Here is a 26,750-nt window from a genome sequence, read left to right as displayed (position 1 = left end):
TCCTTTTTCTTATTCTACATACTTGATGATCTCATCCACCAAAATGGCTCAGGTAATTGTCATCCTTATGCAATACCTTACAAATTTAAGTGTGTAGCCTTGGATCCTGCTTCATAGACTCACTGGCCTGCTGGATATTTTCACATGGATATCGCAAAAGAACTTTAGAATCAGCATGACCATATCCAAATTCAACATTGTCTTCACTGAATCTGCATTCCCCTGTAAGTAAATTAGCTTAGAACCTGTGTGTGGTCCAGGTTCAGTTAGTATTGGATGCTCTGTGTAACAGACTTGAGTGGGTCTCTTTGCCTGAGAACTTTTCCTCTCACATCTCCTGGATAAATCATATCTAACCTAGTAATGAAAAAAATCCAATAAACTCTGCATAAGGACCACTACTGTGGTAAGTTTTCTGAGCTTACAATATGAAGTCATACTTGGCCTGCCTTAGGAATGATATATATATATATACTGAGTTGATATATATACACCAGAATTATCATTCAATGGTATTATTAAACTTGATTTTTCTTGGATTGAAATATAAAATTATATCAAAAAAACATTTTTCAATTAAATATAAGAACTCTTAAAGATTATAAAATTCTGAGAATAAATCTATAACTGAGGAAACTATAAGATGTCCTTGAATGTCAAGATAATTTGATAAGCACATAAGATGATGTGTTGGAAATCTCCTCAAACACAATTTTCACCCTCAAGTTAAAATTAAATGTATTTTTTCTTGTGATTATGCCTAGATTTTTAATTTGACATGTGTGTTGTTAATCTAGATTTGGGAAAAAACAAATGATAATGGCTTCATAAATTGTTCAATTCTCTGAAAAATCTCCGGGAAGATTGTTTTCTAAAAAAATACAAGTCTTGCCAAGACCGGTTTGGCTCAGTGGATAGAGCATCGGCTTGCGGACTGAAAGGTCCCAGGTTCGATTCCGGTCAAGGGCATGTATCTTGGTTGCGGGCACATTCCTGGTGGGGGGTGTGCAAGAGGCAGCTGATCGATGATTCTCTCTCACTGATGTTTCTAACTCTCTATCGCTCTCTCTTCCTCTCTGTAAAAAAAAAATCAATAAAATATATTAAAAAAATACAAGTCTAAAATGAGTCATATGAAAATTAAAATACATTGGATCTTTTTTCTTGACTTTACACTGGTGACACTTTCATAATCATCTATGCAGGTTGAGACTATCTATGGACAAAGTGAAGGACCACACTTGTTGAATCTATTTTTAAATTCAATTTACAGGCATACGATATTTGCTAATTATCTCAACTAATAATAAGAACATAATATCATTAAATATCTCCTTATATCTTACTTGGCATACTACTACCTGTGTTTCCCTGAAAATAAGACATCCTCCGAAAATAAGACCTAGCGCATGGAAAGATAAGACATCCCCTGAAAATAAGACCTAGCACAACTTTGGGAGAAAAAATTAATATAAGACACTGTCTTATTTTCGGAGAAACAGAGTAGCTAAGAGGATGTGCTTCAGAGACAGTGGATCTTGGTTCTAATCCTTATTTAGCTGCCTTACTATGAAAAGGGATAACACAGACTTCATAAAGATAATAATATATGCCAGCACAGAAGAACATCATCAAATAAGAGCCCAATAAACTATAATTACCATTATTATGATTATACTCATAGAAATTTTATGAAGACAGACAGAACAGGGTGTTTTTATAATCCACTTAGAAGTGGAACAATCAAATCTTGTGGAGTTTAAATGACATATCAATGTTTCATGATCATAAAAAGTATTACATCAGTGGTTAATATGAAACAAACAAAAATAACCCAGTCTCTATTTTTGAGGAGTTATTAATTAAGGTGGGGAAGAAGACAGTTATGAGATAAATCAGGATATGACATTTGGGATAAAGTTAGTCAGAAAAGATGACTTGGTGGAGGTTAGTTTGATTTAAGTGTAGAATTCTGTGGGTTGTAATAGAAGAAAGGGGCAGTAAGAATAATATGGAAAAATCACAGAAGCCAGATTCACCTTAATAACTAAACAATATACATTTTCAAGTCTAATCCCAGGACAAAAAAGTATTACTATCTAATATTCATAGCAATATTCTTAACCAAAGTCTGTTGTATTAATTGAGAAAAGAAATGCTTGGTTAAACAGAATAGAAGATATTTAAATTTAAAGGACCAAGGCTAGTTCTGTCCTTCATTTGGGTGAAGCATGCATTTCTCAAAGGGTTTAGAGAAAGGCCTGTTCTCAGTCTACACTCGGCCCCCATTCCCAACACAACCATCTACCTCCCATCTTGAATTGCTAAATAAGAAAATAGTTTTCTATTCATATGCCAGATTAAAAAATGCCCTCACTGTAGTCACCATAGTAATGACCAAGTTTGGAATTAAGATTAGAGATAACGTTGTGGGATAAAGTTGTAAACTAGTTAAGATCTATTATAGTATTTTCCACATAATGTTTATTTTCCTTGTAGCCTGAATTTCACCATGCCCAATTCGGCTTCATCAGTATTAATTGAGCACCTACACTTGAGGCTCTAATTGGAGCTCTGAGAGTCCAAAAATACATGCCTGTATCTTTAAAGTCTAACTGAATGTCTAGCTAAGAGCTAAGACTTGAAGGGAGGTAATGTAAATGCTTTAGGATATCTTGAAACAGATTCGGGGCAATTTAATCTTTTTTCTTTATGTTTAGAACTGTTTTTGCCTTTATAGTAGCATTCCAAAGGGATATTCATATTCTGAGATGAAATAGCAACTAGCAACTGCTGTGTCAGCTGCTTCTATAAATAGCATAACTCTAGTAATACTTGAATGCCCAGTTTCTAAAAGTGCTCATTTGAGAGCCAGCTCCACAGAAATAAAATAATCTATATTTTCTATCAGTTGGGCAATAAACCCACAACAGTAAAGATCAAGCATAAGAAATGGAGCCTTTCTTTTTTTCTTATATTTTTATTTATTTCAAGTAAATTTCCAAGATTTCCCTTGACACTTATTTTGTGCCACTTCAATTTTATTCTGAAATACAGACATGGACTTGACAAAAAAATACCACTATTTTATGTTTTCAAATAATTGCATTTTGATAGAATTCTGAAGTGGCAAAGATTTTTAACAACACAGTAGTGTTTTCTCCATGCTACATGAGGCTTATTTTTTTATGTTTATTACATGCAAGTTTAATTATATAAAGTAGAAGAAAAAGGGCAGAGGCACTAAATTAAAATAGCTATGAAAATTGTTATAACTACTTAAGCTTAGCAGAACACATTTCTATTTTGATGACTTTTTAGGGAGATTTTTTACCATGATCATCAACATTTTACTTATGTACTACTTTTTATGGCAACTTACCATTACATTCTTTTTGAATGATCATAGTAGAATAGCAAACACATATTAAAAATTCCCTCAAACTATGTCATGATATATACCAAACAATTTTATTACAATAATTTACAGCTTGAGAAATAAGAGCCTGGGAAATTCTAAGTATATTCCAATTCCCCAGTTTTTGTGAAAAACTGTACTAGCGTGGTTGAAATTCAGTGGATCTTGGTAAAAGATGTACTGAAGAACTAAAATACAACTGTTTTTCCTGTGTTTTCTACAACCTGCCAATTTCATTTCCTTTTCTCTGTGCTCTCTCTGTGGGTTCACTTGGATGTTGGTGAGCTATGGCTTGCCTTTATTAGACTCCTGTGAGCAGTGACAATGAATGTGCACAATTTACTGTACACACAAGTGGCTTTTTCTGCCCTCTAGGCTAGTATCAAGACCATTTCTCATTGGGAAGTCAGACAATATAATTAAATCCTACTGGCACAGGCATGGGTAAATTCCTATTGGCATACAAGTGGAAAGAAATATGGGGAAAAAAGAAAAGAATAAAAATAGCATAAGGGGAGGTAAAATCAGAGAGAAATGCAGGAATGGGAGGAAAGATAAATCAGAAGTAATTTAACTTGTCAAAACAAATAAATGCAATATAAGCATTGTCTTTCTGCAATCATAGGAGATTTATAAAATGAACAAAGAGAATATTATAAAAAGGCCAGCATTCGCTACAAATGTTTAGGCAATGGAGATAATTATTTCGCTACTTTCTCTTGAATAAAGAAAAATTCAGCTTCTATTTATTTCTAGATCATTTGAATGAGAAAGTTCCAGAATGCCTCTCCCACCTAACATCATAAACTTAGGTTTATGATAGAGATGCTGAAGCTGTGAATATTTAAAGATGACTTCTGAGTTATCACAACATTTTAAATAATTAACTCATTTGTTAATAAAATACATTAATAAATGCTTTTGGTATTGCGACATTGTAACATATTCTAGTTCTTTAGGAAGTATATTTGCTCTAGGTCACAATTAGCCTACACTTAAGAGCCAACATGGAATCTAATCCAGGTATACTCCATCAAAGACCAGTCCCAGACACTCTGAAAAAAAATTATTGACATTACTTTTATAGTCATTTCTGACTACAAAAAACACTGGGAATTGCTGCTTGAGATATGTAATTTGTGTGTGATATAAAACAGCCAGTAAATTTCAGCTACAGGGATACTCCATTGATAAAACTAATATCTCATTTCTTACTCTACATATTCTGGATAAATTAGCATGTCTTCATGTAAATTGGTAACACTGATATGGACACTACTTATAGCTTAAAATAAAAGCCTTAATGAAGTCAAAGAGTATTTGTTTGCTGCTTGTGTTTCATGGTATTTGATTCTTTTCTTTCAAGTATTTTGTTTGAATTTGAAAAAATTGCATATATTATATTGCATTGAAGTAAGATGGTTTCAGTGCATTGCAATACAACAGAAAAAGCAGTTTAAGACTAGTTAATTCTCAACTTCTTTAAGAGTTTTTTTCCTCTTGATTTTTTGTCAGATCTCATGAATAAGATGATGACTCAGATAAATATAAGCCCAAGTTTTCTCTGATGAATTATTGACTGATTGGTCAGTGTGTGGCTCTGGACATCAGAATAGAAAAAAGAAGTTGGCATCTTGCTGAATTTGGCCAAGGATTCTAAATAGTTCCATAATGGGACATAAAGAACCCAATGATGCCCACTCTTCACCCAAGCTCTCAGTGAAAGAAAGACCAACCATGGAAGCCAGCTCTATGCAAATAATCTCCCTTTGCAGTGTTCCAGATCTAGGTGAAAGGCACTCAAATAATAAAGAAGCTGGGGTGAGGAGAGACCTCTTTGTGTGTGAGTCAATGGGTCCATGTTGTTAATTAATCTTAATGTAACCTTGCCAACAGCACTTGCAAGATGTGATGGGTGAGGAGAGACCACTACTTGATTCAAACCAAGAAGGAAGTTGATAGGTCTTACTTAGGAAATTTTTTAGTAAAAAGAGTTGACACTGGAGTTTTCATAGATAGATGTTGGAAAGTGAATAGTCTTTCAATAAATGATTCCTAACGTAAGTTTCACTTTGGGAGGTAGGGACTAAGAGAGTAATATAATGTGCATATTTTGAATTGCAGTTTTATTTAACTTTTTAAAAAATACATATATTTTATTGATTTTTTTACAGAGAAGAAGAGAGAGTGATAGAGAGTCAGAAACATCAATGAGAGAGAGTCATCGATCAGCTGCCTCTTGCACACCCCCTACTGGGGAAGGGCCTGCAACCAAGGTACATGCCCTTGACTGGAATCGAATCCTGGACTTTTCAGTCTGCAGGACGACGCTCTATCCACTGAGCCAAACTGGTTTTGGCATATTTAACTTTTTGATATCACCCCTATGAGAAGTTACATATACAGGGAAAACTCCCAGGACTTACATCTCTTCCAACCAGATCCTCCTGGTTTTCCACGATTCCCCAGGGGGCAATGCCGATGGTACATATCTTCCCTCGAGACTTGGATGCATGGTCCTTCAAGGCGTCGCCAACATGACGAATCACACCTAAGAGGAAAAAGAAAAGTATGACTCTTGCCTTTTAAAGCAATTACTTTCTATTGTTCTAAAATAAACTGTGAGAACGATTTCTCCCAAGATTAAATGTACTGAATATACAATTTTGACACATTTCTGTACAAACTGCATTGTTTATGTGAATATAAACTTGTGCCTCTAAGGCCAGATACATTTGCCAAGACTTGTAACATGAACTCCAGCAATGCATTTCTTATCCCATCTTATATGAAAAAAATGCATCTAACTTCTATAAAAACATAAATATAATTGTGTATAATGATGTATTAAGTATGACTAAGAACCAATTCTATGACTGTATCTTATAAAAAGCACAATATGTAACATTATATTAAATTTACACCACAGTTTGTAAGAGTTAGAGTCAAATAGAATAGTGTCAGCTCAGATTTTGTCAACCTTGATTTCATCTTTCAATTTATGGACACATCTTTCAATAATGTGCAGACCTTATTTGGAAAGAAAATGTTGGCATATTCCGTGGAAAGTTCATATTAAAAATACATATCCATTGGTTATGTTTATATGCATGCATGCAAGTCCTTTAGTTGATCTCTTACAGTCCCCTGCCCCCAACCTCCCTTGCCTTCCCACTATAGTTTGTTCAATGTTTCTTTATCTCTATAACTATAGGAGATGAAGGCATATGCGGGGGGGGGGGGGGGGTGGGGGGGTGGGGGGGGGTGAGTGGAGGCTGAGAGGAGGTCAAAAGGAAAAAATAGGAGACATATGTACTACTATTTGTAATCCTTCAAACAATAAAAAAATTCCAAAAAAATAAAAATAAAAATATATAAATATACCTTTTTATCTTTATCATTCTAATAGTTTTACTCTCCTATTATGATGGCTTTCCCCATCACTGTAGCTAAAGGTGAGAAATTCAGCCCTAGCCAGTTTGGCTCAGTGGATAGAGTGTCAGCCTGTGGACTCAAGGGTCTAGGTTCGATTCTGGTCAAGGGCATGTACCTAAGTTGTGGGCACATCCTCAGGAAGGGGTGTGCAGGAGGCAGCTGATCAGTGTTTCTCTCTCATTGATGTTTTTAACTCTCTATCTCTCTCCCTTCCTCTCTTTAAAAAAAAAATCAATAAAATATATTTTAAAAAGTGAGAACTTCAGTTGATAAAATGGTTGGAGACCTATAATTTATCTTTTTATGAACAATCTAAAAAAGATTCAATTAATAATCTTTTTGCCTCCCTCTTCAATGGTAATTTTCATATAACATATGAAATATATTCTCTAAGAGATGTTTCCACTTACAAAACTTCCACCCATTGCTCAAGGAAAACTTCACACCTAGTTTCATATCCTCCTATATGAAAGTTGAGTTTGATTTTATTTTGTCTAAGTCTAAACAGGATATGGTTTGCATATCTTGAATAGCTCAATATGTCCCCTACCATATTCTGTCATAATTGCACACGAAGATGGTCCCTCTAAGTGTAAAACTCCTTGGCGGGGGAGGGGGGAGGTCAGTAAAGCACAGAGTAAAGGCTCACAAACCATACAATGAACTAAGCACACAAAACACACCAGGTGCCAAAACCAATTTTTCTTAGTGGATAGAGGTTGATCTGTGGACTGAAACGTCCCAGGTTTGATTCCAGTCAAGGGCATGTACATTGGTTGTGGGTACATCCCCGGTAGGGGTGCAGCTGGCAGCTGGTTGATGTTTCTCTCTCATTGATGTTTCTAGCTCTCTATCCTTCTCCCTTCCTCTCGGTAAAAAATCAATTAAAAATATATACATACACACACACACACACACACACACACACACACACACGCACGCACCATACATGCGTAAACACTCGATTCTGAGATATTTGTAGGAGGAAACAGAAAGATCCTCATTTAAAAAATCAAATAACTAAATAGTGTAAATAACCACTAATCTACATTGAGCTATTCTGGAAGTATTGGGAAGAATATCAATTTTACTTATTAGCTATCTATGGATCTCATAAGTGAGAGCACTGGTTTAAAATATAAGAAACAAAGCTGTGAATATTCATATTAAAAATTCCAATTTATATGCAAAATTCCTTTCAGGGTAGTCCTGGACAAGAAGTTAATGCCCTTCCATCTGCCATAATGCCACCATTATCTCTTATGCAATCTGAGTGTGTCACCATTAGAACCTCGCAATGAGTACTGCATTGCACATCAAGCCTGGAATGAGGCAGAAAGGAACTCTTTGGCTTTTGTATTTATGTTGTAAATTCTTCTCTTGTTATTTGATGTGCTTTATAAAAGAAGAAAAACAAGTATTCAGAAACAAAAGATTGGTATGAATTTTTTAAAAATCTTTAGCAATTTTGAGTTGGTCTCTGTATGAGGTACAGGTTATGTCAGGAGAGCAAACCAGTGAATAATCCCAGGCGAATGGTGCCTACTAAGCTGTGAGTGAAAGATGGAGCCCTAAAGCCTAGCAATTGAAAGAAAATTGCCCTGTAGACGTTTGATCACTACACAATAAACAGTGAAGAGCTGACTGAGCAGGCCATCCTAAAATCATGTCAGTTACAGACTAAGCCAGGATTTCACAATAACAATGAAGAGCTCAGGCAATCCTCAGAGTTCACTGCTGAAATGTGCACATGGAGTTCCATGCTGAATGCTCACAAATTCTAGGTATTGAGGAGAATTCTGAGTGCAGGTCTCACTCAAACGTCATCCAAACTATAAACTAAAGAATAAACAACACTGAGATCATCTTTTATTTAAAACTTGTTGGTCCAGGGTAATGTTAGAATGTTCCACTACCTCCAAGTTTGCCTACATCTGCAGACTTTGAGTCTCATAACAAGTTTGAATTAACTCACTGTGGCATTACTTGTGTACTTTCAATTGGCACTTCAGATCAGGCTGGGGAAATATGTCAAAACAATTTACAGGCATCCATTCCACTTTCTGTTGCACATTAATTCTGCAGATAAGCACTTAAGTGTAAGTGGATTTGTAGGAATTGGTCTGACAACCTGCCTGTATCACAATGTAGAAATGTCTTTGCAGGTTGAAAAAAACTATTTGGAATTCAGAGTGGAGTGTATCTTCTACTGATGTAGAGATTATTTAATAAAATTGAAATAGCAAGCAAATAATATTCTTGACTTTGCTATAATAATTTATGTTCCAGATGGAAAAGGCATTTTATAAAAATTAAAGCTATTTCCATCAAACTTAAAATCAATTTTAAAACAGAAGCAGAGCTTCTAATTTAGAGCAAAAGTTATTCCTTAAAGAATTATTGGGTACAGCAAAGGCATATAGTCAATAATATTGTAATAAATATGTATGTGTCAGGGGATACTGGACTTACTGGGGGATAACTTCATAAGTTATATAAATGTCTCATCACTATGCTGATCACCCGAGACTAATATGATATCAAATGTTAGCTGTATTTGAAAAATAACAAAAAAATTTTTTTAAAAAAGAATTATTGGATGCTTACTTGGCAACTTGAGATATTGAAAATATCCTATAATATTTTAGGAAAATATCATAATATCCTATGATATTACATTAGTCATATTTAAAAATTCTGTATAGTCAAATATTAAATATCACAACCTGTTTCTTTTGCATAAGTAATTCTACTTGATTGAGAAATAATGGCAGAGTTATTATTTAGGTAAAGGAGAGAGAGAGAATGATGACAGAAGAGATAACTAGTGAGTAGGGACACGTGGGTAGGAGAAGCTGGGGGGATATAAATATATTTAACTTTAGGAGAAAATTATCTTAGTCACAGTGCTCTCGTGGCTTACGTTGCCTTTCTCTGCCCCGCTCCCAGTTACCTGTGTTAACCCCTCCAGTGAATATCCACGCTCCAGTTGTCATGGCTGCTTTGATAAGGCCTTTCCCAAAGACTTGCTTGAGTTTTGGCTGGAGTTCAAAGTTCTGCAGGCCTCCATGGACAGAGATGAGAAGCTTGGGAAGCTCCAGCTGCCATTCCTTGGTCATCAGGTGTAAGAGGAGATCAGGCTTTGTATCGAAAGATACTCGCACATACTGGAAGAAGAACAGCCATGGATTAGACAGGGCAGGGCTGAGTGGGGCAGCTTATTTTTAGTGACTGCAGTGACGAATGAGATGTGTACTTACTTGAGAAAATGTCTCATATGAACCCAGATTTTTAAAAAGGGGTAAATCATCTTTACCAAATGAGCCTTCATTAGACAAAGGGAGACACTATTTTTAAAGATTTTCTTGGAATTGTGAATAACTACAAACTTTCAAATTATTTTTCTTAAATGAAGCACAGGCACAATTTTTCCTGGAATATGCTCTTTGCTAAAAGGAAATCATGTTTATATTTTACTGGCATTAACATTTGTGCAACAGTTCAAATGTTTCTAATATTTTCAATATAACTGATTCCTTTATGCCAGCTGGACCTGGATGTAACTGTTTCTGTGACCCTATTATTTCAAGAGGTTTGGAAAAGTTCTATCGTTCTACATAGTGTAATGAGAATCTACACTAATAAAAGAGAAAAATGTTAATTGACCGTACCTTCGTTATGTCCACAGCCAATCAGAGTGAGTATGCAAATTAACCCAACAAAGATGGAGGCTAATTTGCATATCCATGTGCAGAGCAGTGTGAAACCTACTATGAGGGGAAGGAAGTGGGGGAGGGAGCTACTGGAGTGGTGCCTCAGACAGAAGCAAGGACTTGCTGGCTCTGGGAGGCCTGGGAGCGGGGATATGCCGGCTCCCGGTGGCTGGCTGGGAGTGAAGCCAGGGGCCTTTTGCACAAATAGTGTGCAACGGGCCTCTAGTTTTAAAATAAGGTAACAGCTGATTATATTTATTTAAATCTATAGTAACTGCATACCAATTTTTTTTTTTTATCTTTCAAAGAAGACAAGTGACAAAAGGCATGCAAATTTCTCTTGCAGCATAGTTGGGGGAAAAACCCCCAGAATGTATAGCATCTATATTGCCAGATGCAACCAGAAACAAGGTTGTGACAAGTAACTTATAAATGAAATGCCATAAATACATATAATAATAAATCTCTCTCTCTCTCTCTCTCTCTCTCTCTCTCTCTCTCTCTCTCTATATATATATATATATATATATATATATATATATATATATATTGAGAGTTTAATTGTATAAAGCCTTCCATTTCCATCTGGAAACAATGGAAATACTGGGAAAATATATTTGAAAGCCTGTTGTAATGCAGTGCTGAGCTGAAAAGAGGGAATATCCTGATTCCTAAACAGAGTTGAAGCTGGATCTCAGGAGATAAGGGAGCACTAAAGCAGGCTTTAACCCTGTCAGTTCCTCCTAAACCCTGGAAGACCTTGGGTATCTGCTCTAATGGGTTTATGCAGTGTGGGTGAGTCTTACTGGGGACCCCCTATAAACCTGGGATACTTCAGAGGCCTCCACCCTCAAGACTTAGGAAGAAAAAAATAAGTCTGATGTACAGAAGAGATCAGGAAGTTTGCCTGCTTACCTTTTTCCCTAAATATAAAAGAAAACAAAATTCCTCTCTGATTATTTATAGGCAAAAATAGATCCTCACGAAGATTTTGGCCCATATCTACACTATTACCATGGTTTCAGAAACTCAAACACAGTAATGGTTCTGTTGGGGTAATGGCTCCAGCTAACTAGCAGAAACAAATGTAAATTCTCTGTGTAGGAATGTGCCATCAATCAAGATCTCAAATAATTTTCATGGGAAAATAATAATCTCATAGTAAAATAATTACGCAAGGGAATAAAGCAGCATGAATGGGAACAAAAGGAAACAACAGACAGTAGAATAAGATCCTCAAAGATATTGAAATGATCAGACACAGAGTATGAAATAGCTATACCAGTATGTTAAAAAAAAAACATAAATGAGAAAACTGAATATGTGAGCAAAGAACAAGAGATTATAAGGAATGACCACATACATTTGAAAAATAATAAAATAGAAGATTTCTAAAATTAAAATATAACAATTGAAATGAAAAATAAAGCGATAAATTAAACTACCAAACAGACATGCTAATGATATGTCCACAGAAATAAACCAGATGCCACCTAGAAACTAAGGAATTGAAAACAGAAGAAAAATGGAGCCCCTTGGAGGCAATACCAGAATTCTTGATAATGACAAAAGAGATTATGGTGAATAAGCAACACTTGAAAATAACGTGGCTGGGAATTTATCAGAATTGCAGACTTCTTTCCCAAAATCCTTTTTGAACATATTATTTTCCAACTCAAATTGTTATACCATACATAAACTCCCTTTCTGCCTGTCCTGGACTTCCACAATTAGGCCTTGCCCTACTTATTCAAAGTCATTTCCCTACTTCTCTCTGTATTGGCTAATGCTGTTTCTTAAGTCCTAGAAAACCCAGTCCCTCTGCTTTCATCTATATAAATCATTCTAGTCTTTCGAAGACTTTCACTGACTTTTCCTGAGAATGCAAACTCATGTCAATGCTATTATCACTCTCAATCAAACCAGGTCTGATATTTTATTTCTGGTTGCTGTTTGCATGTGTCAGTTTTATCTCATTGCAAGATATTTCAGGAAAGGGGACCATGTTTGACCTGACCATGATTTTTTCAGTATTGGCTATGTATTATAGTAGTTACAACTTTAGAAATAAAAAGGATCTTGGGTTAGCAGTCATGGGAACTAGAAATCATCAGTTCAATTCTCCTGCTTTACAGATGAGGACACTGAAACCTAGGGAAAATGAATAATAGGGACCCTAGAGCTAGTTACCTAATAACTAGAGGCCCGATGCATGAAATTCGTGCAAGAGTAGGCCTTCCTTATCCTGGCTACCAGCACCAGCTTCCCTCTGGCACCCTGGACCCAGGCTTCTCTTGCAGGCCCAGGAGGACATCCAGTCTAATTAGCATATTATGCTTTTATTATTATAAATTAACCATTCACTAATCCATTCTGAAAGTTACTGCCACACTGGGAACTCTAGGTTGTACTCAGACTAACATGTATGTCTCACCAGGAGGAAAATAGGTTGGGGATGGGGGTTGAGGTTTGGCATTTCCAACCAGCTCCCCAGGGACCACATTGGTAGCAAAGATTACAACTCTTTCTCAGACCAAAGATTCTAAGTGGTGTGTCTTGTGTCTGTCATTGGACCAAAGGAAAGAAAGGATACTCAATATTTTATATGAAATCAGAAAAATAGAGGAAATATTGGAAGAACTACTCAGGACAAGTCATATTAAATAGGAACATTAAGCATATCTCTAACTACCTAGTTCTTTGTTACCAGGAATAATTCTTATACAAAGGAACACACGATTAACTCCATTCCACTGCTGGAAAATAACAAATATTGGGTTTCCTTGGTCCTTTGGTTTTATTTGTGGTTTATGGTGCCCTTCCCTTTGAGAATGAGAGTCAACATAAGGAAGAAAGAAGTATTTAAATAAAGCAATTTGTTACTTTTGGTTATATTATTGTTTAGCAACTCCATGAAATGGTTTTGGGTGATAAGAAAAAAAAAATTCAGAGGTGTTCTAAGTTAAAGAGCAGGCTGGAGAGTGAAAGAGATGAAACTGCTGACCAGCTCACAAAGGACTTCTCACATTCCTGTCTTCACCCCGTGGAATTTTGGGTTAATTTCCAGGTGGGTATTTACTCCCATTTCTTTTAGCCAGGCACCATCTAACTCCCAGAGCCTTTGCTCATCTACAGGTGATCTTTCCAGACTGCTGCCAACAGCCAATCTATAGGAATGGGCATTTCTTTAGGGGGACTCTGCTACCCCAGAGCTGGCCCTGCTTCATGGTCCCCCACACCTTTGCCCATAGCGCATGTGAATTCTATCTGACTACCTCTTTCTTTCCCCTTCCCCATACTGGAGGTGGGACAGTGGATATGCCGTCTTTTCTACCTGGCCATTCCCCTGGTAATTTAGACGCCATGCCCTAAGACCAGTCATTGGTCTTAGCTTTTTTAATTCAATAAAACCTCACTTAGAAAAAATTTCAGTCATGGAAGTTAAAGATTTTTTAGTTTAAAATGAGCATAAGGCCGAAACCGGTTTGGCTCAGTGGTAGAGCGTCGGTCTGCGGACTGAAAGGTCCCATGTTCGATTCCGGTCAGGGGCATGTATGTTGGTTGCGGGCACATCCCTGGTGGGGGGTGTGCAAGAGACAGCTGGTTGGTGTTTCTCTCTCATCGACGTTTCTAGCTCTCTATCTCTCTCCCTTCCTCTCTGTAAAAAAATCAATAAAAATATATTAAAAAAATAAAAATAAAAAAATAAAATAATAAAACTATGGGATAAAGTGTTTTTTTGTTTTTGTTTTTTTTTTGGTAATATCTGAAGGTTTAAATTATATTCATATTCCCATAAAATCAGGTTATTCAGTAAGCTCTCCAGGTGCCTGTCATATAACAGCCCACTCCTGTGCCAAATCAGCAGCTTCAATATTATAAATGATTGTTCCCGGAGCAATTCATCAATTTCGGCTAAATGGTCAATGTGGTTTGAAATGAGGAGCTATTTTGGTTGTCAAGATAAGCAGTTTGACTGTCCACTTGTGTGCTCATTAATTGCTAAGGGTTCACCTTACAAATAAGAAATCCTCCTTATGTCCTAGCCAGTTTTGCTCAGTGGATAGAGCGTCAGTCTGCAGACTAGAAGGTCCCATGTTTAATTTCGGCCAAGGGCACATACCTGGGCTGCAGGCTAGATCCCGAGTGTGGGGAGTGCAGGAGGCAGCTGATCAATGATTTTCTCTCATCACTGATGTTTCTATCGCTCTCTCCCCTCCTCTCCAAAATCAATAATAATATATTTTTTAAAAAGAAATCCTCCTCATGTGTATATTGAATTTTGTCACCCAGGCAGGACTTTGATGTGACAATGTGCTTCCATTTCTTGATTTCCATTTATGTGCAGCATCATACTCTAGCATCAGATAGTGGCCCTGTAAGCCATCTGGCCAATTTGAGCACCCTTTCTTGTAAATAGGGATCATCCTGATCATCTCACAGGACATGGTAAAGATTAAACTGTGCAAAATCCCTGTTATGGCAGAAAACCTGCTACATGCAAACTGGGTGATGGTTATAAAGACTTCTGCATACTAAAGAATTCAAATGACTTGCCTTTAGCTTTTACTAGTAAACTAGTATGCCGTTCACAGTAGTGCTTTGTATCTCAACTATTTAAGCTATCTGGAATGATTGATGCAAGTGTTTATACAAAACCTAGAGGCCTGGTGCATGACATTCATGCTCTGGACGGTGGGGAGGTGGTCCCTCAGACTGACCTATGTGCTTTAGCAGTCCAGGAGCCCTCAGGGGATCCCACTAATGGCTTAGGCTCACTGTCAGCCCAGCCTGTGGCTGAGGAGCGCCTCCCCTGTGGGAGTACACTGACTACCAAGGGGCAGCTCCTGTGTTGACCACTTCCCCCTGGTGGTCAGTGAACCATCATGCAACCAGTTGTTCCACTGTTGAGTCGATTTGCATATTATCCTTTTATTATATAGGATATCTGTCAAGAGGAAGAATGCTATAGCTCTGGGCTACCTAACCCATCCTTCAACACATGTTCTTATAGTTCCCCAATTTTTAATTTCTAGAGACAAATGGAGTTCAAATAAGTTACCCATGTCTGAGGTTATCTCCCTTTTTCTCTTCCATTATTAGGTCCCTGACTGACAGAAAGCCTTGCAATGAGCTGATGACAATTAGCATTGCATCTCAAGAATGCTCTACGTAAAACAGAAGTTTGCTCTAGTTGAAACTGTACTAGTTTGCTCTATTCTTAGGTGCTTTGGAGGCCAATGTGTTTGGCATAATTTTCACAATGGTACATATTTTGAGTTCCAAACCACAAACTTAGAAATGAAGAGTTTAAAGTTGAGGCTATAAAAGAAAATAGAGATTTTTCTTTTGTGAAATGGCATCGATAACTAAATTCTTGAACGGTTGTGCTGCCTGGTGCTAAAGGTCTTTTAGTTTAGCAGGTGACTTCACCGCAGTTTTATTTCTAAAGTCACTCCTATTGCTTCATTGTTAGAAATGTTCCCATTCACTCACCAAAGCAGAATTCAACTCTATAATGTCTCACTCTGCACTACACTTGGAGATCACAGAGGGGTCACAGACCAGACAGTATCCTTTCCCCTTTATGGCACCCAGGGTGGCTGAAGGCTGCAGAGTGGGGAAGCAGCCAGTACAGGCTGGGGATGTTTAATTAAAAAATTAATCAGAATCTTCCTCTGGCATTCTAAACCTGAGCTTCTGAGAAGCCATTTGGCTCTGATCATCAGTCAGTCCCCTCTTTAGCCCAAAATTTTTACCCACATCACTTTACCCAGCTCTTAAAATGTACACTTAAAAGGAAACAAAATGAAAAACATCCAAAACTGCAGAACAATCAATCTGGCTATATTCTGGGAAATGGTAAAAGACAAATCTTCCTCCTAGCACTGCAAAAGTACCTTTAATTCTTGGAAATGAGCAATTGGCATTTGTTAGTAGTGCTTACTCTGAGTAACGGAACTACTAATGCTAATATCCATTTTAAAGTATTCTTAATGCCTTTCTTATAAGCCTGGAGTGGGAAATGTGCCCCATTTTCCTTTCTTTTAAGAGATGTGACAAGCATCATTTCATTTTCTAATTCTTTGTAGCCGCATTTCAGATGAGCGCTTTAATTAAAGCTGTGGCCAAGGAGAATATGGTGCACCAGACTCCTATGACAATTTTGCTGATATCAGCTTTTCAAGCTTGGGGAGCCTTGTGCTTTGCAGCAGGAGTTGAATACTTCCGGGGGTTTAATACCTGTAAAAGCTCCTTAGAAAGAAAATGTTGGGGATATAAATGTGAGGTGCCACTGTTATTGGATTCCTAGTTTGATGACTCACAACATTTTGGAGGTGAAAATGCCATTGTAATTTATTCCATATTGTTTTTGTAATTCCTCAGTATTAGAGACATGGGTACTTCCAGGTCATGGATGCTGAAAAGCCAAAGCTAACGGTTTAGAAATAATTATAAAACATCACTGAGAATATGAACAGGCCACAGGGGTTTCTCTACGATTTTTCTGCCAGAATTACTTAGTGTAAACTCTTCTAGAAGCAAGGAGAAGAGAATTTTCTAGAGGGTAGATGGGTTCCTTGAGGAAAGTTGGATCTTCCCTCTCTATAGGTCTATGATCGGGATCAGAAGTTTCAGTAACAAATCCTAGTTTTAGTCTCAGATTCAGAAGGCACTGTCGGTACAATGGTCTGGAAACTACAAGATGAAAATTGGAAATCGATGGAGCAATTACAACCCCCCTGCCCCCCTCTCCCCCCAATACCTCACCGTGCTTATGGAAAGTTGCTTAGTTAGCCATAGTCTAGTGATTCCCTATTTTGTTTTGCAAAGTGGGATTCCTTTAATTTCGTATTTGCTGTGTGTGAGTCAATGATGATTCCCAGATCAAATTTGCATAATGCAACGTATAACAAATGTTTAAAGAGTCAAATTCAATCCCAAAACATTTTAGGAGTACAAGGTCGTAGATGCCTCTCTCCACCCCCAATCTAGGGTCTCTCCCTGGGTCTTCCCTCCTTCCTGCTATCCTCTACCCACAATGCCCAGACAATGAGGCTTTCATCTTGGCAGGCTTTCATAGTTAGAGCTTTAAGTATGAAAATGAGGCATAAGAACAGTTACCTCAATTGTATGAAAACTATAATAAGAAGCTCAACCTGTTCTAATAAGCAGAGCAAATAGCAAGGGAAAACCTGAGAATTATCTGGGTGACTTGAGAGGTTTAAATACAAGCTCTTAATTAGCTTATTCTTACCTTGTCCACAAGACAGCTCAGCATTAATTAAAAGAGATGATTAGTAAGCAAATAAGATTCTGTCTCATCAAGTGTAGCACTGGCTCCTTTTCTAAATAACCTACCATCTTAGCCTCAGATAAAGAAGAGTCTTTGGGGAAGGACTCAATGTCCGATGGTGCTCTCTCTTTCTATTGCTCTCTAAGGCAGTTTCAAAATGTTACCTGGAACACCCACCCTTGTAAGACAACGGTGAAACCAGAGCTTTAGTATCTGCATCTCTTTGACTTTGGTCCCCTGTTCTGACTTTTATGATGCTTCAGGTCCCCCAGAAGCCAAGGACTGCCTTGTTTGGGGACATGACCTTTGGTAATACATGGCTTGGTATTGAAAAAGGAGTGAGAATCCTTCATTCACTGAGAGCTTTGAATGTCTCCTTCTTGTGTCACAGTTTCTCTGCAATGTGTGAGAGAAGCTGGATTCATTTGTTTTACTAGAGCTTGTCAAGCCTGGGAATTGAAGACGAATACTACAAAGGACTAGGAAGGACTCAGAACATGGTTCTATTAACAGCCTAGGATGCAATTTGACCAAGAGATATTCCCGTTCATAGCTTCTGCATCTCATGAAGCTCATCCAATAATAGTGATCTTCTATCTCTAACACAAAGTTTTCAGAATCCTTATAAAAAGCTAGGAAAATAATGGCAATTAGCTTCCTTCCAAAACACAATGATAGTGTGTGCCAGGCACGCAGGGCAGAGAAGAAACAACTGCTGGGGAGTCCTGAGGAGCCTGAATTTGAGAACTGTCTCTGTCATTAAATAATTGTGTAACTCTTGGGAGATAATTCAACTTGACGGGGTTCCATATAAAACAGGTAGAGAGATTTGGGATTATTTAGCATGTTTAAAGCCTGGCTGAAATAACCTGGCTAACTTAAAACAACATCAACAACAACAACAACAAAAACACTGGATGCCAGTTTCTATCCCAGACCAATGAAGGAGACTCTCTGGTGAAGACTCTTACATGAGCATCTGTAGGAGCCTCTGTCATACTCCAGAGCCTCCAGGCTGAGAGCCACTGCACATGATCCCTCCAGTGTCTCTGGAGCCCAGAGTTCTGGGGCATTGTGCTGTACTGCCTGTGGTAACACAGGCATACAATGCTCCTGAACAGGTATGGTTTTAAAAATTTTAATAACAATGAAAATAATTTTAATAATGATTCTCTTTATTCCAATTGTATCTTCTACCAAACTCCAGCAGTCTCTGCCTCACCTTGTGTCCAGACCACATCGGCATTTTGAAGACCCAAGCACTTCATCTTGGGTTGTCTTAAAGGGAACAGTTAATGTTATACCTTATTTTTAAAAAAAATTAATTAAGGTCAATGTTAATCTGCCCTCTAGAATTTTTGACCACTTGGCTAAAAATCATTTCAACTTTCAAATATTTTGTCAGGAGCAGGTGACCAAAGACATATTAAGTTAGTTGACTTGTTTCACTTAAATCCTGGCCAATAATTTACCACAGCTTCCCATCTAAAGGCTGGCACTCTTTCACAGACAGTAGTTTCTGACTTTCCCTTTGTCCAAACTGCAACCTTATTTGTTGAAGAGGTCGAGAAATAAAATCGGTGCAAATGACCATCCTGCCTAATAAAGCAAGACATATGACATTTGGACAACTCAACTTCTTTGTCTAGACAGGAGAATCAAAATACGTCAAGGGAAAATATCCAAAGTGGAAATAATGTGCATTGTGCCTGGTGAATAGCGTGGACTCCCACTTGTCCTATCTAATAAAGAGGGATATGCTAATTGACTGCTACCCTCAAAGTTGGTGGTGCTCACAGCCACAAGATGGAGTCCCCCAGTTCCCTCAGCCCCCCAACTGCCCAAGGCTGGCCCAAGGCACAGGCAAACCTCAGATGGTGGCTTCCCAGCTACCCAGAGCCACTCAAGGCTCAGGTAACCAGGGCCAGCTGAGACTTGGCTGCCGGCAGTGGCAGCAGCAGCAGCAGAGGTGTGTTGGGGTGTCACGTTCCCCTGATCATCGAGTCACCTCCTTCCCTTGAGGGCTCCTGGACTGTGAGAGGGGGCAGGCCAGACTGTGCATGAATTTTCATGCACCAGGCCTCTAGTTAAACACAAATCAGTTTCCAAAATATGTCCTGGTCACTGGAAGCATCATGGTAATTAGCATCTCCCCAGGTGATCACTTTGGAGGGACACTCTTACTTATGAGCAAAATAATGCTCAATTTGACAGACTCTGCATTCCAACAGAGGAAATAATGACCAGAAGCTTATTTACCATGTGCCTCTGAGTTTGTGGCATGATACTTGCTGGCATCATTCAAGGATACTATGAAGTCACTGGGAGTGCCACTCTATGATTATTGCCTACAAGCCACTTCCTCTCCTGCGGTACTTTTCTTATAGGGAAAGTGTGCATGACTTTTAATTAATGCATGGTTCAAGAAGACTCACACTGTATATGGTTAAATCCAGACTGTGAATGGGGACTGTGCTGAGCTAGGGACCCTAAATGATCTTGTGTAGGAAAATGCATCCCTTAATTGGATGTGGAAGTTACCATCTCCATTTCCCTAGTTCTGTACAGGCCTAGATTAACCCTTCTTTCTTTTGTCAGTCCTCACTGGCAGTAGCATATAGCATCTCTTTTTCTCCAATATATTATTCAAAATTGGTTTTAATCTAATATAAAGCTTAGAATTAAGTTTCTCAGGGAAAAACTGTGAGAATAGCTTATAGCTATTCATGGTGAAGAAAATATTGCAGTCGGCAGGGGCGGGTGTGGGGTGCAGATGTGAGAATGGGGAGGGGAGAGAAAAAAGACAAGAGGGATGGCTTTGCTGTCCATTTCCGGATTGTAACTGGTGTGAAGCAGTTACATTTTGTATTATGCTTCTCTGAACTCCGAAGCCTCTGTGGCATGCCTGACAACAGCCACCTCCAACGGCTCCACTCTCGACAATCTCTCTTTCAACAGAAGCAAGCTTGTTGGAATACAGCATTTCTAGAATTTCCAAAAAAACACATGCTATATATTTCTCCTGGCAAAATCTGACAGCCAAGTAGGGAGAAGTCCATGACGAAAGTTGAAATTTAGAAGTGACAATTCTGAGAACTAAAATGTGTTTATTTCCTAAGGCTTTCTTTCCAAAGAAAAATGCTTTTCATATGGAGCACTTCCATTGAGAACATTATTGGACACAGCTGCTTGGAGAAAAAGCACTCCATCTGATAGAAGAGAGAAGAAAATAGACTGGCACGATCATTTCTACTTTGAATTGAGAGAAATCCTAGTTACCAATAGGACAAAATAGAAACCTAAAGGTAAGATCTTTTTCTTTTTTTTTTTTTTTTTTAACCAAAGGAGTTAGAAAAACATGTCTTAACAAGGAGACCCAGAAAGTAGCATCATAAATAGTGGATTGAAAGCTACTTATTATGAATAAAAACAGCAGTCACATGTCTGATCTCATACTAATCCTCAGAGGGAGGTTTGTTTGCCTCATTTTACAGGGAAAGAGCGTAGATATGTAGGGCAAGGTAATCAGAGAAGGCTACCCAGCCAGGAAACGGCAGGATTGAGATTAGGTCTAAAGAGTAAATCTCCAGCTCTTTACCATTGCCTCGGAGGACTTGTGAGAGAATTTGGGAAAGAATGTTTTTTCTGATTACCATGGCTTTGTTGGAATGGCCACCTCCTTGGAACTCAATGGTCCCGAAAGCATCCGTGGGGCTGAGCTGAGTGTGCTTGCTGATGGACCACTTCTCGGACTGGATGTCATTCCGGGAGAGGCGACTCTCATTTTTCTCATTCTGAAGAACGGAGATACTGGGAGTGAGGCCCACGTGCTGGCCTATCAGACGCCCACAGCAGCACCTGTAACAGAGGAGGTCAGAGTGAACCACTGGATTAGCTGCCACTGGAATACACACTTGAGGCTGGAAAATCTACGGCCTATAGCAAGCCAATCAGTCAGTTTTCAGGTGGAATCCCATATTGTGGTTGTCTCAGGCACATGAGGCACTCAGGATTTACCTTCTCTGCCGCCTCCTCTTTTTCCCCTCAGCGGTGTAAGCTGTACCATGTCTCCTGTCCTTCTCCACCCACCCCCCTCACACCTGCCATATTGTTCAAGATTGGACTCTGCGAACAAAAGCTCTGTAGATGTTTTTACTTCTTACTCCTTCTGTCGATCAAATCTTGCAGGAGGGACACAGCTCCCAGGGAAGAATGTTAATATGCACATTTAAATGAGGAATCTCACTCATAGGTGAGTCACTACCTAACTTGTCTTTTTTCCAAATTGACATTCAGTGTCAAAAAGCCAATTCAGAGGGAAAAATTCAGCAGCTAAAGTGTTCTTAAAGAAACAATGAAAGAATTCTTCACAAGATATCTGAAAACAAAATTCACTCCTTAACCCATGAAAATGTCCTTCAGACTTTCCTACCACTGCGGTTATGATGACCGTTATAACACTGATACATAGTTACCATTTATTAAATGCCAACAGTGTGGAATTCACTTTATGAGTATAATACTGTAGTTTTGAAGGTCAGATAATTTCTCAAGGTTATATATATTTTAAACTGCTTACTACATTGCCTTTAAAAAAAGGCATTTCCAGATATTGATATGTTGCTTTATCCCAAATACTTCCCACTCTTTTGATTTTCAAAAAGGTAAGCAGAACATTAAAAAATGTGCTTGGATAGGAATTTGAAGGTCTGCAGTCAAATTAGTAATCTGCTAAAAGTCATTAATTTAAAAATCTCCTTTTCACTACAGCAATGCATGTTGGTACAAAGAAGTATTTTGATGAAATGCTTAAAAAGGAATATATATATATATATATATACATATATATATATATATATATATATATATATATATATATATATATTCCATCTTAGTTACAGTGATTAATTCTTTCCCTGGTGGTATATTTGTTATTCTGTATAGATTCTTAGAGAATTCACTGCAAAGATGGCATATTATATGGTATGTGTATATGTGATTGCTTCAAAGATGTCCAGCAACAATAAAAATTGAACTTTAATTCCACACTGGTCTACATGTAATGAACAGTGCTAACTATCGTAGTTTTCCCATAGTTGCTACTCTGTGTTCTCGGTACACAATAAAGACAGCAAAATTACCTATGGGGGTCTTTGGTGCTGGGTATGATGTGAACACATTCTCTTTTATAAAATGCTCTTTCTATCCAGGATTTCTGAGCCTAAAAAAAAAAGAAGAAGAGTAGAGGTGAATATAATCTTTAAGATTTTAGGCAGCAAAATTTCAGAATAACATGATGGACTAGTACCTCATAAGCTGAATTGAAATTGTGGTTACACACATAAACAGTATTCAACAAAAGCAATCATTCCCAGAACATTATAATTAAGTTGTTCAGCATTATAATATTGTGAGTTAAAGGAAATGATCATAATAAAACATAGTGATAGAACCATATACAAATTCATGATTTTTGAAGGACAGAAAAACAATGCTCTTTTTAGAGAAAACAAAAAATATACAGTAGTATGTTTTTAACCCTACAGATAACAAGTGTTCAGTTGTGGGAAAATATACAGTTGAACCTTGATCAACATATATTTGAACTGTGTGGGCCCACTTACATGTGAATTTAAAAAAAATAAATAGTGTAAATGTATTTTCTTTCCCTTATGATTTTCTAAATAACTTTTTCTTTAGTTTACTTTATTGTAAAAATACAATATTTAATATATACAACAAACAACATATGTATTAATTGATTACTTACATTAAGGCTTTCAAGGTTAACCGTAGGCAATTAGTAGATAAGTTTTTGGGGAGTCAAAAGTTACACTCAAATTTGTAACTCTGTAGGAAGTTGGCTCCTCTAAACCTTGCTTTGTTCAAGGGTCAACCATATATCTAAACAAATATAAAGTTTTCATGGCTGACACTTAGATTTTTCTTGGAGAAGGAAAGAAAATTGGTGAGGGAATTACATAACTCAAGGGCCCTAATCCATCACCATGATTTTTCTAAAATCTACATTAGCAGTGCTTAAATACAGACAGGGAAAAATAGAAATGGAAACATGAGGAAGATAAATGTCTTCATCACAGTCCAAAATTTCACAGGTAATGCCTTTGGAAGGAAGTACAAGAGCATTTTTCTTGCATCCCACATGCCTTTATGCACAGAAAATACAGCTTCTAAGAAGGGCATTGTTGGGACTGTCCATCCAGAAGTCTGGCCACTCAGATGGGGCTCCAGGAAAGATAAAAGGCAGTTCCAGAAAACTCTACCATCTTTGTCCCAAAGCAGAGTGCCCATCCTGCATCCTTTTGCCCCTTTCTTTAAAGCACTTGAAATGGAAGTGTCTCTTATGGAACCCAGAAAGCTTCTCAAAAGATTCCTTCTCTAAGTGTTTAAGATGAAAGTTGCTATAGCAACTTAAATCATTATTTCCATCTGGTGTCATCTTCTACCTAATCCAGTGTCAGGACTAAATGTATACTCTTAACATACACAAGGCCAAAGCGCAGCCACGCTGTAGACTTGGCCTGTCTCAATGACCACTGTTAACTGTGACAAGCCCCCAACTGCTGGCCATGATTGATATTGACTCTGCCAAGACCCCAAAAGTCCTCGTAAGTTGTGCTAAGGTCTGGTTTGCCCTCCACCCCTTATTTGTGCATCTCTGTCCTCTCTCAAAACAGAGTGTCCACAGCAGGTGCCCCTGAAGGCAGTGGTTGTCTAACACTCATGACAACACACACTTAAAAGCAGCAACACGGGGGATGCCTGAGGGGTACGTAGGAACCGCATACTGTTTCAGTCATGGTCACAATCGGCCCCATACTTTCTGAGTGTTTATGCTCCGTCCACATGACAGGGAGCGCCCACCTTGCCTCAGAGATCCATGGGTCCAGGGGGCCTCCTGCACCCTCCCACCACCAAGGCCACATTTGCAGCTCTGTTTGTCAGCTGGGCATGAAAAAGACCCAGTGTCTATTCTCAAAGAATTTTTCTTTTCAAATATGTAGGAAAAGCTAGTGGCTACATCTTTGCAACAGTGTAGATGATAACCAGTCTTTATCTCTCTAAAAAGACTGTAAGTTAAACTATTCATGGGCTGTGATTTTTTTCCTAGACACTGAATACTCTCGTTGATAACATCTCTTGGCAGAAAGATGGTAAAAATATTCCTCACTGGACATTTGAAACCAACTTTCCCTACACCTTGGGGAGCAGAAAAGAGTGCACTTTGCTTTTTTCTTTGTGGTCCACGTTAGCTAGGGTTCAGAAGGATCTTTTGGGGGAGAACCTGAGAATTTCAGGGCGTACGGATCAATACTCTCTGAGAGAAAGCAAGAATGGTAACATCCTGGGTAGAGCACGAGGTTCGCAGTAAGAAAAAAAATGGTGTGAGTGGGATTTTGCTATGTGGACCTAGTCAAATAATTTCTTCGTTCCTCAGATTTCTTCATCTGTAAAATGGGCACAACAACATGCCTGGCACACAGAGTTATTATTATTTGAGAACTGTATTTTCACTTCAAGAAGTCGGGCAGTCCCAGGCTGGTTCTGATACTAAAAGTTCAGGTGAAGTTTCAGACACGAGTACTGTGATTTTGCTGTAGCAGACTGACCTAGATTGATCTCACGTTGCATTGGAGAATACTGGCCAATAATGAGGCATGTAGGAAAGCTAATTAACTTCCCTAAGACTTTTCTATAACATGAGGATAATCATAGTTTTTTTTTGGAGAGTTGTATTGATCGAAGACAATTCAGGGAAAGAACCTGGCACTTAGTAGGAACTCAGTAGGTGGTAACGTCTCAGCTTTATGAAGGGCTCATCATGTGCCTGGATTTGTGTCATGTGTTATCTCTGTGGAGGCTCATAAGAACACTGTGATTACTACAATATTATATCCATTTTATCAATGAAGGAACTAGTCAGATGCAGCAAATAAATTTTACAGCCAGAGTTTGAAGTTGAGCAGTCTGATTCTAGGTTCACACTCTTAGTCACTCTGCTAAACTACCTCCCAAGTGGGATATTATCTAAACACACACACACACACACACACACACACACACACACACACACACACACTTCAGAGATAAAGGGGAGGAGAGAGTGAGAGAGAGGGAAACATTGATTATGAGAGAGAATCATTAATCAACTGCCTCCTGCACGCCCCGGCATGTGCCCTGACCTGGAAGTAAACGTTCATAGGTTGATGCTCAACTACTGAGCAACAGCAGCCGGGCACCAAGTTGGATATTATTGACCTTAAATACTCTTGATCTTGGCAGTGCCATCTGTATGTGTCCGGGAGTGCCCTGGTATTTGAAGAGAGTTGGACTTCTAGAGGCATGTCTTAGAACCAGTTCATTCTTGTATTTTTCCTCTTTTCACCTTCCCTGCCTATGGGGACTGTTCATTACTCACTATGCCATCTATGCTTCCTCTCCCCTCCAGGTAAAGGATTTGGGTGGGACATTCAGAAGCCATCAAATCATGAGAAGAAAACAGAGAGGGGAAATCTTTACAATAACTACAACAAAGAAATGCAATCACAGTAGGACTCCCAGTTTGAGAATCTGGGAGACCATGACATAGATTTTTCAGTGGCACCTTCTTTATTTCCCTCTCTCATGGATCTCAGTTTCCACTTGGAAAGCCCTGGGAGTTCTACTCAGATGTTATGTAGTAAGGGTATCACAGATCGCCTACTTATTTGTTAGTCTATAGTTATAAAGTAATTTGACTTGTGTGCAGTTTAGCAACTTCACTACCTTCTAAAAGATGGCAGGGCGCTTCACTGTTAGCAAAGGGACCCAGGGTTAGTGTCTATTTCTTCTTATTAGAGGATTAACCACTTTCCTTGCAAAGGCC

At 38.2% G+C, this 26,750-nt stretch overlaps 1 protein-coding gene across 14 annotated transcripts in view; it reads right to left on the bottom strand.

Moving 5' to 3' along the window:
• The window catches only part of TRPM3 (transient receptor potential cation channel subfamily M member 3), a 662,437-nt gene that overhangs the window by 191,021 nt on the left and 444,666 nt on the right, over positions 1-26,750 (bottom strand). For all 14 annotated transcript variants that reach the window (XM_084899451.1, XM_084899455.1, XM_084899457.1 and 11 more), the window contains exons 2-5: positions 23,005-23,084; positions 21,517-21,721; positions 9,807-10,020; positions 5,845-5,969 (exon numbers count right to left, since the gene is read on the bottom strand). In XM_084899451.1, the coding sequence (XP_084755577.1) occupies positions 5,845-5,969; positions 9,807-10,020; positions 21,517-21,721; positions 23,005-23,084 (624 nt within the window). The remainder of the gene's footprint in view (positions 1-5,844; positions 5,970-9,806; positions 10,021-21,516; positions 21,722-23,004; positions 23,085-26,750) is intronic.

The sequence above is a fragment of the Pipistrellus hanaki genome, assembly GCF_964339955.1.
Source record: "Pipistrellus hanaki genome assembly, chromosome: 11".
Classification (NCBI taxonomy): Eukaryota; Metazoa; Chordata; class Mammalia; order Chiroptera; family Vespertilionidae; genus Pipistrellus; species Pipistrellus hanaki.
This window is presented reverse-complemented; position numbering and strand designations above follow the sequence as displayed.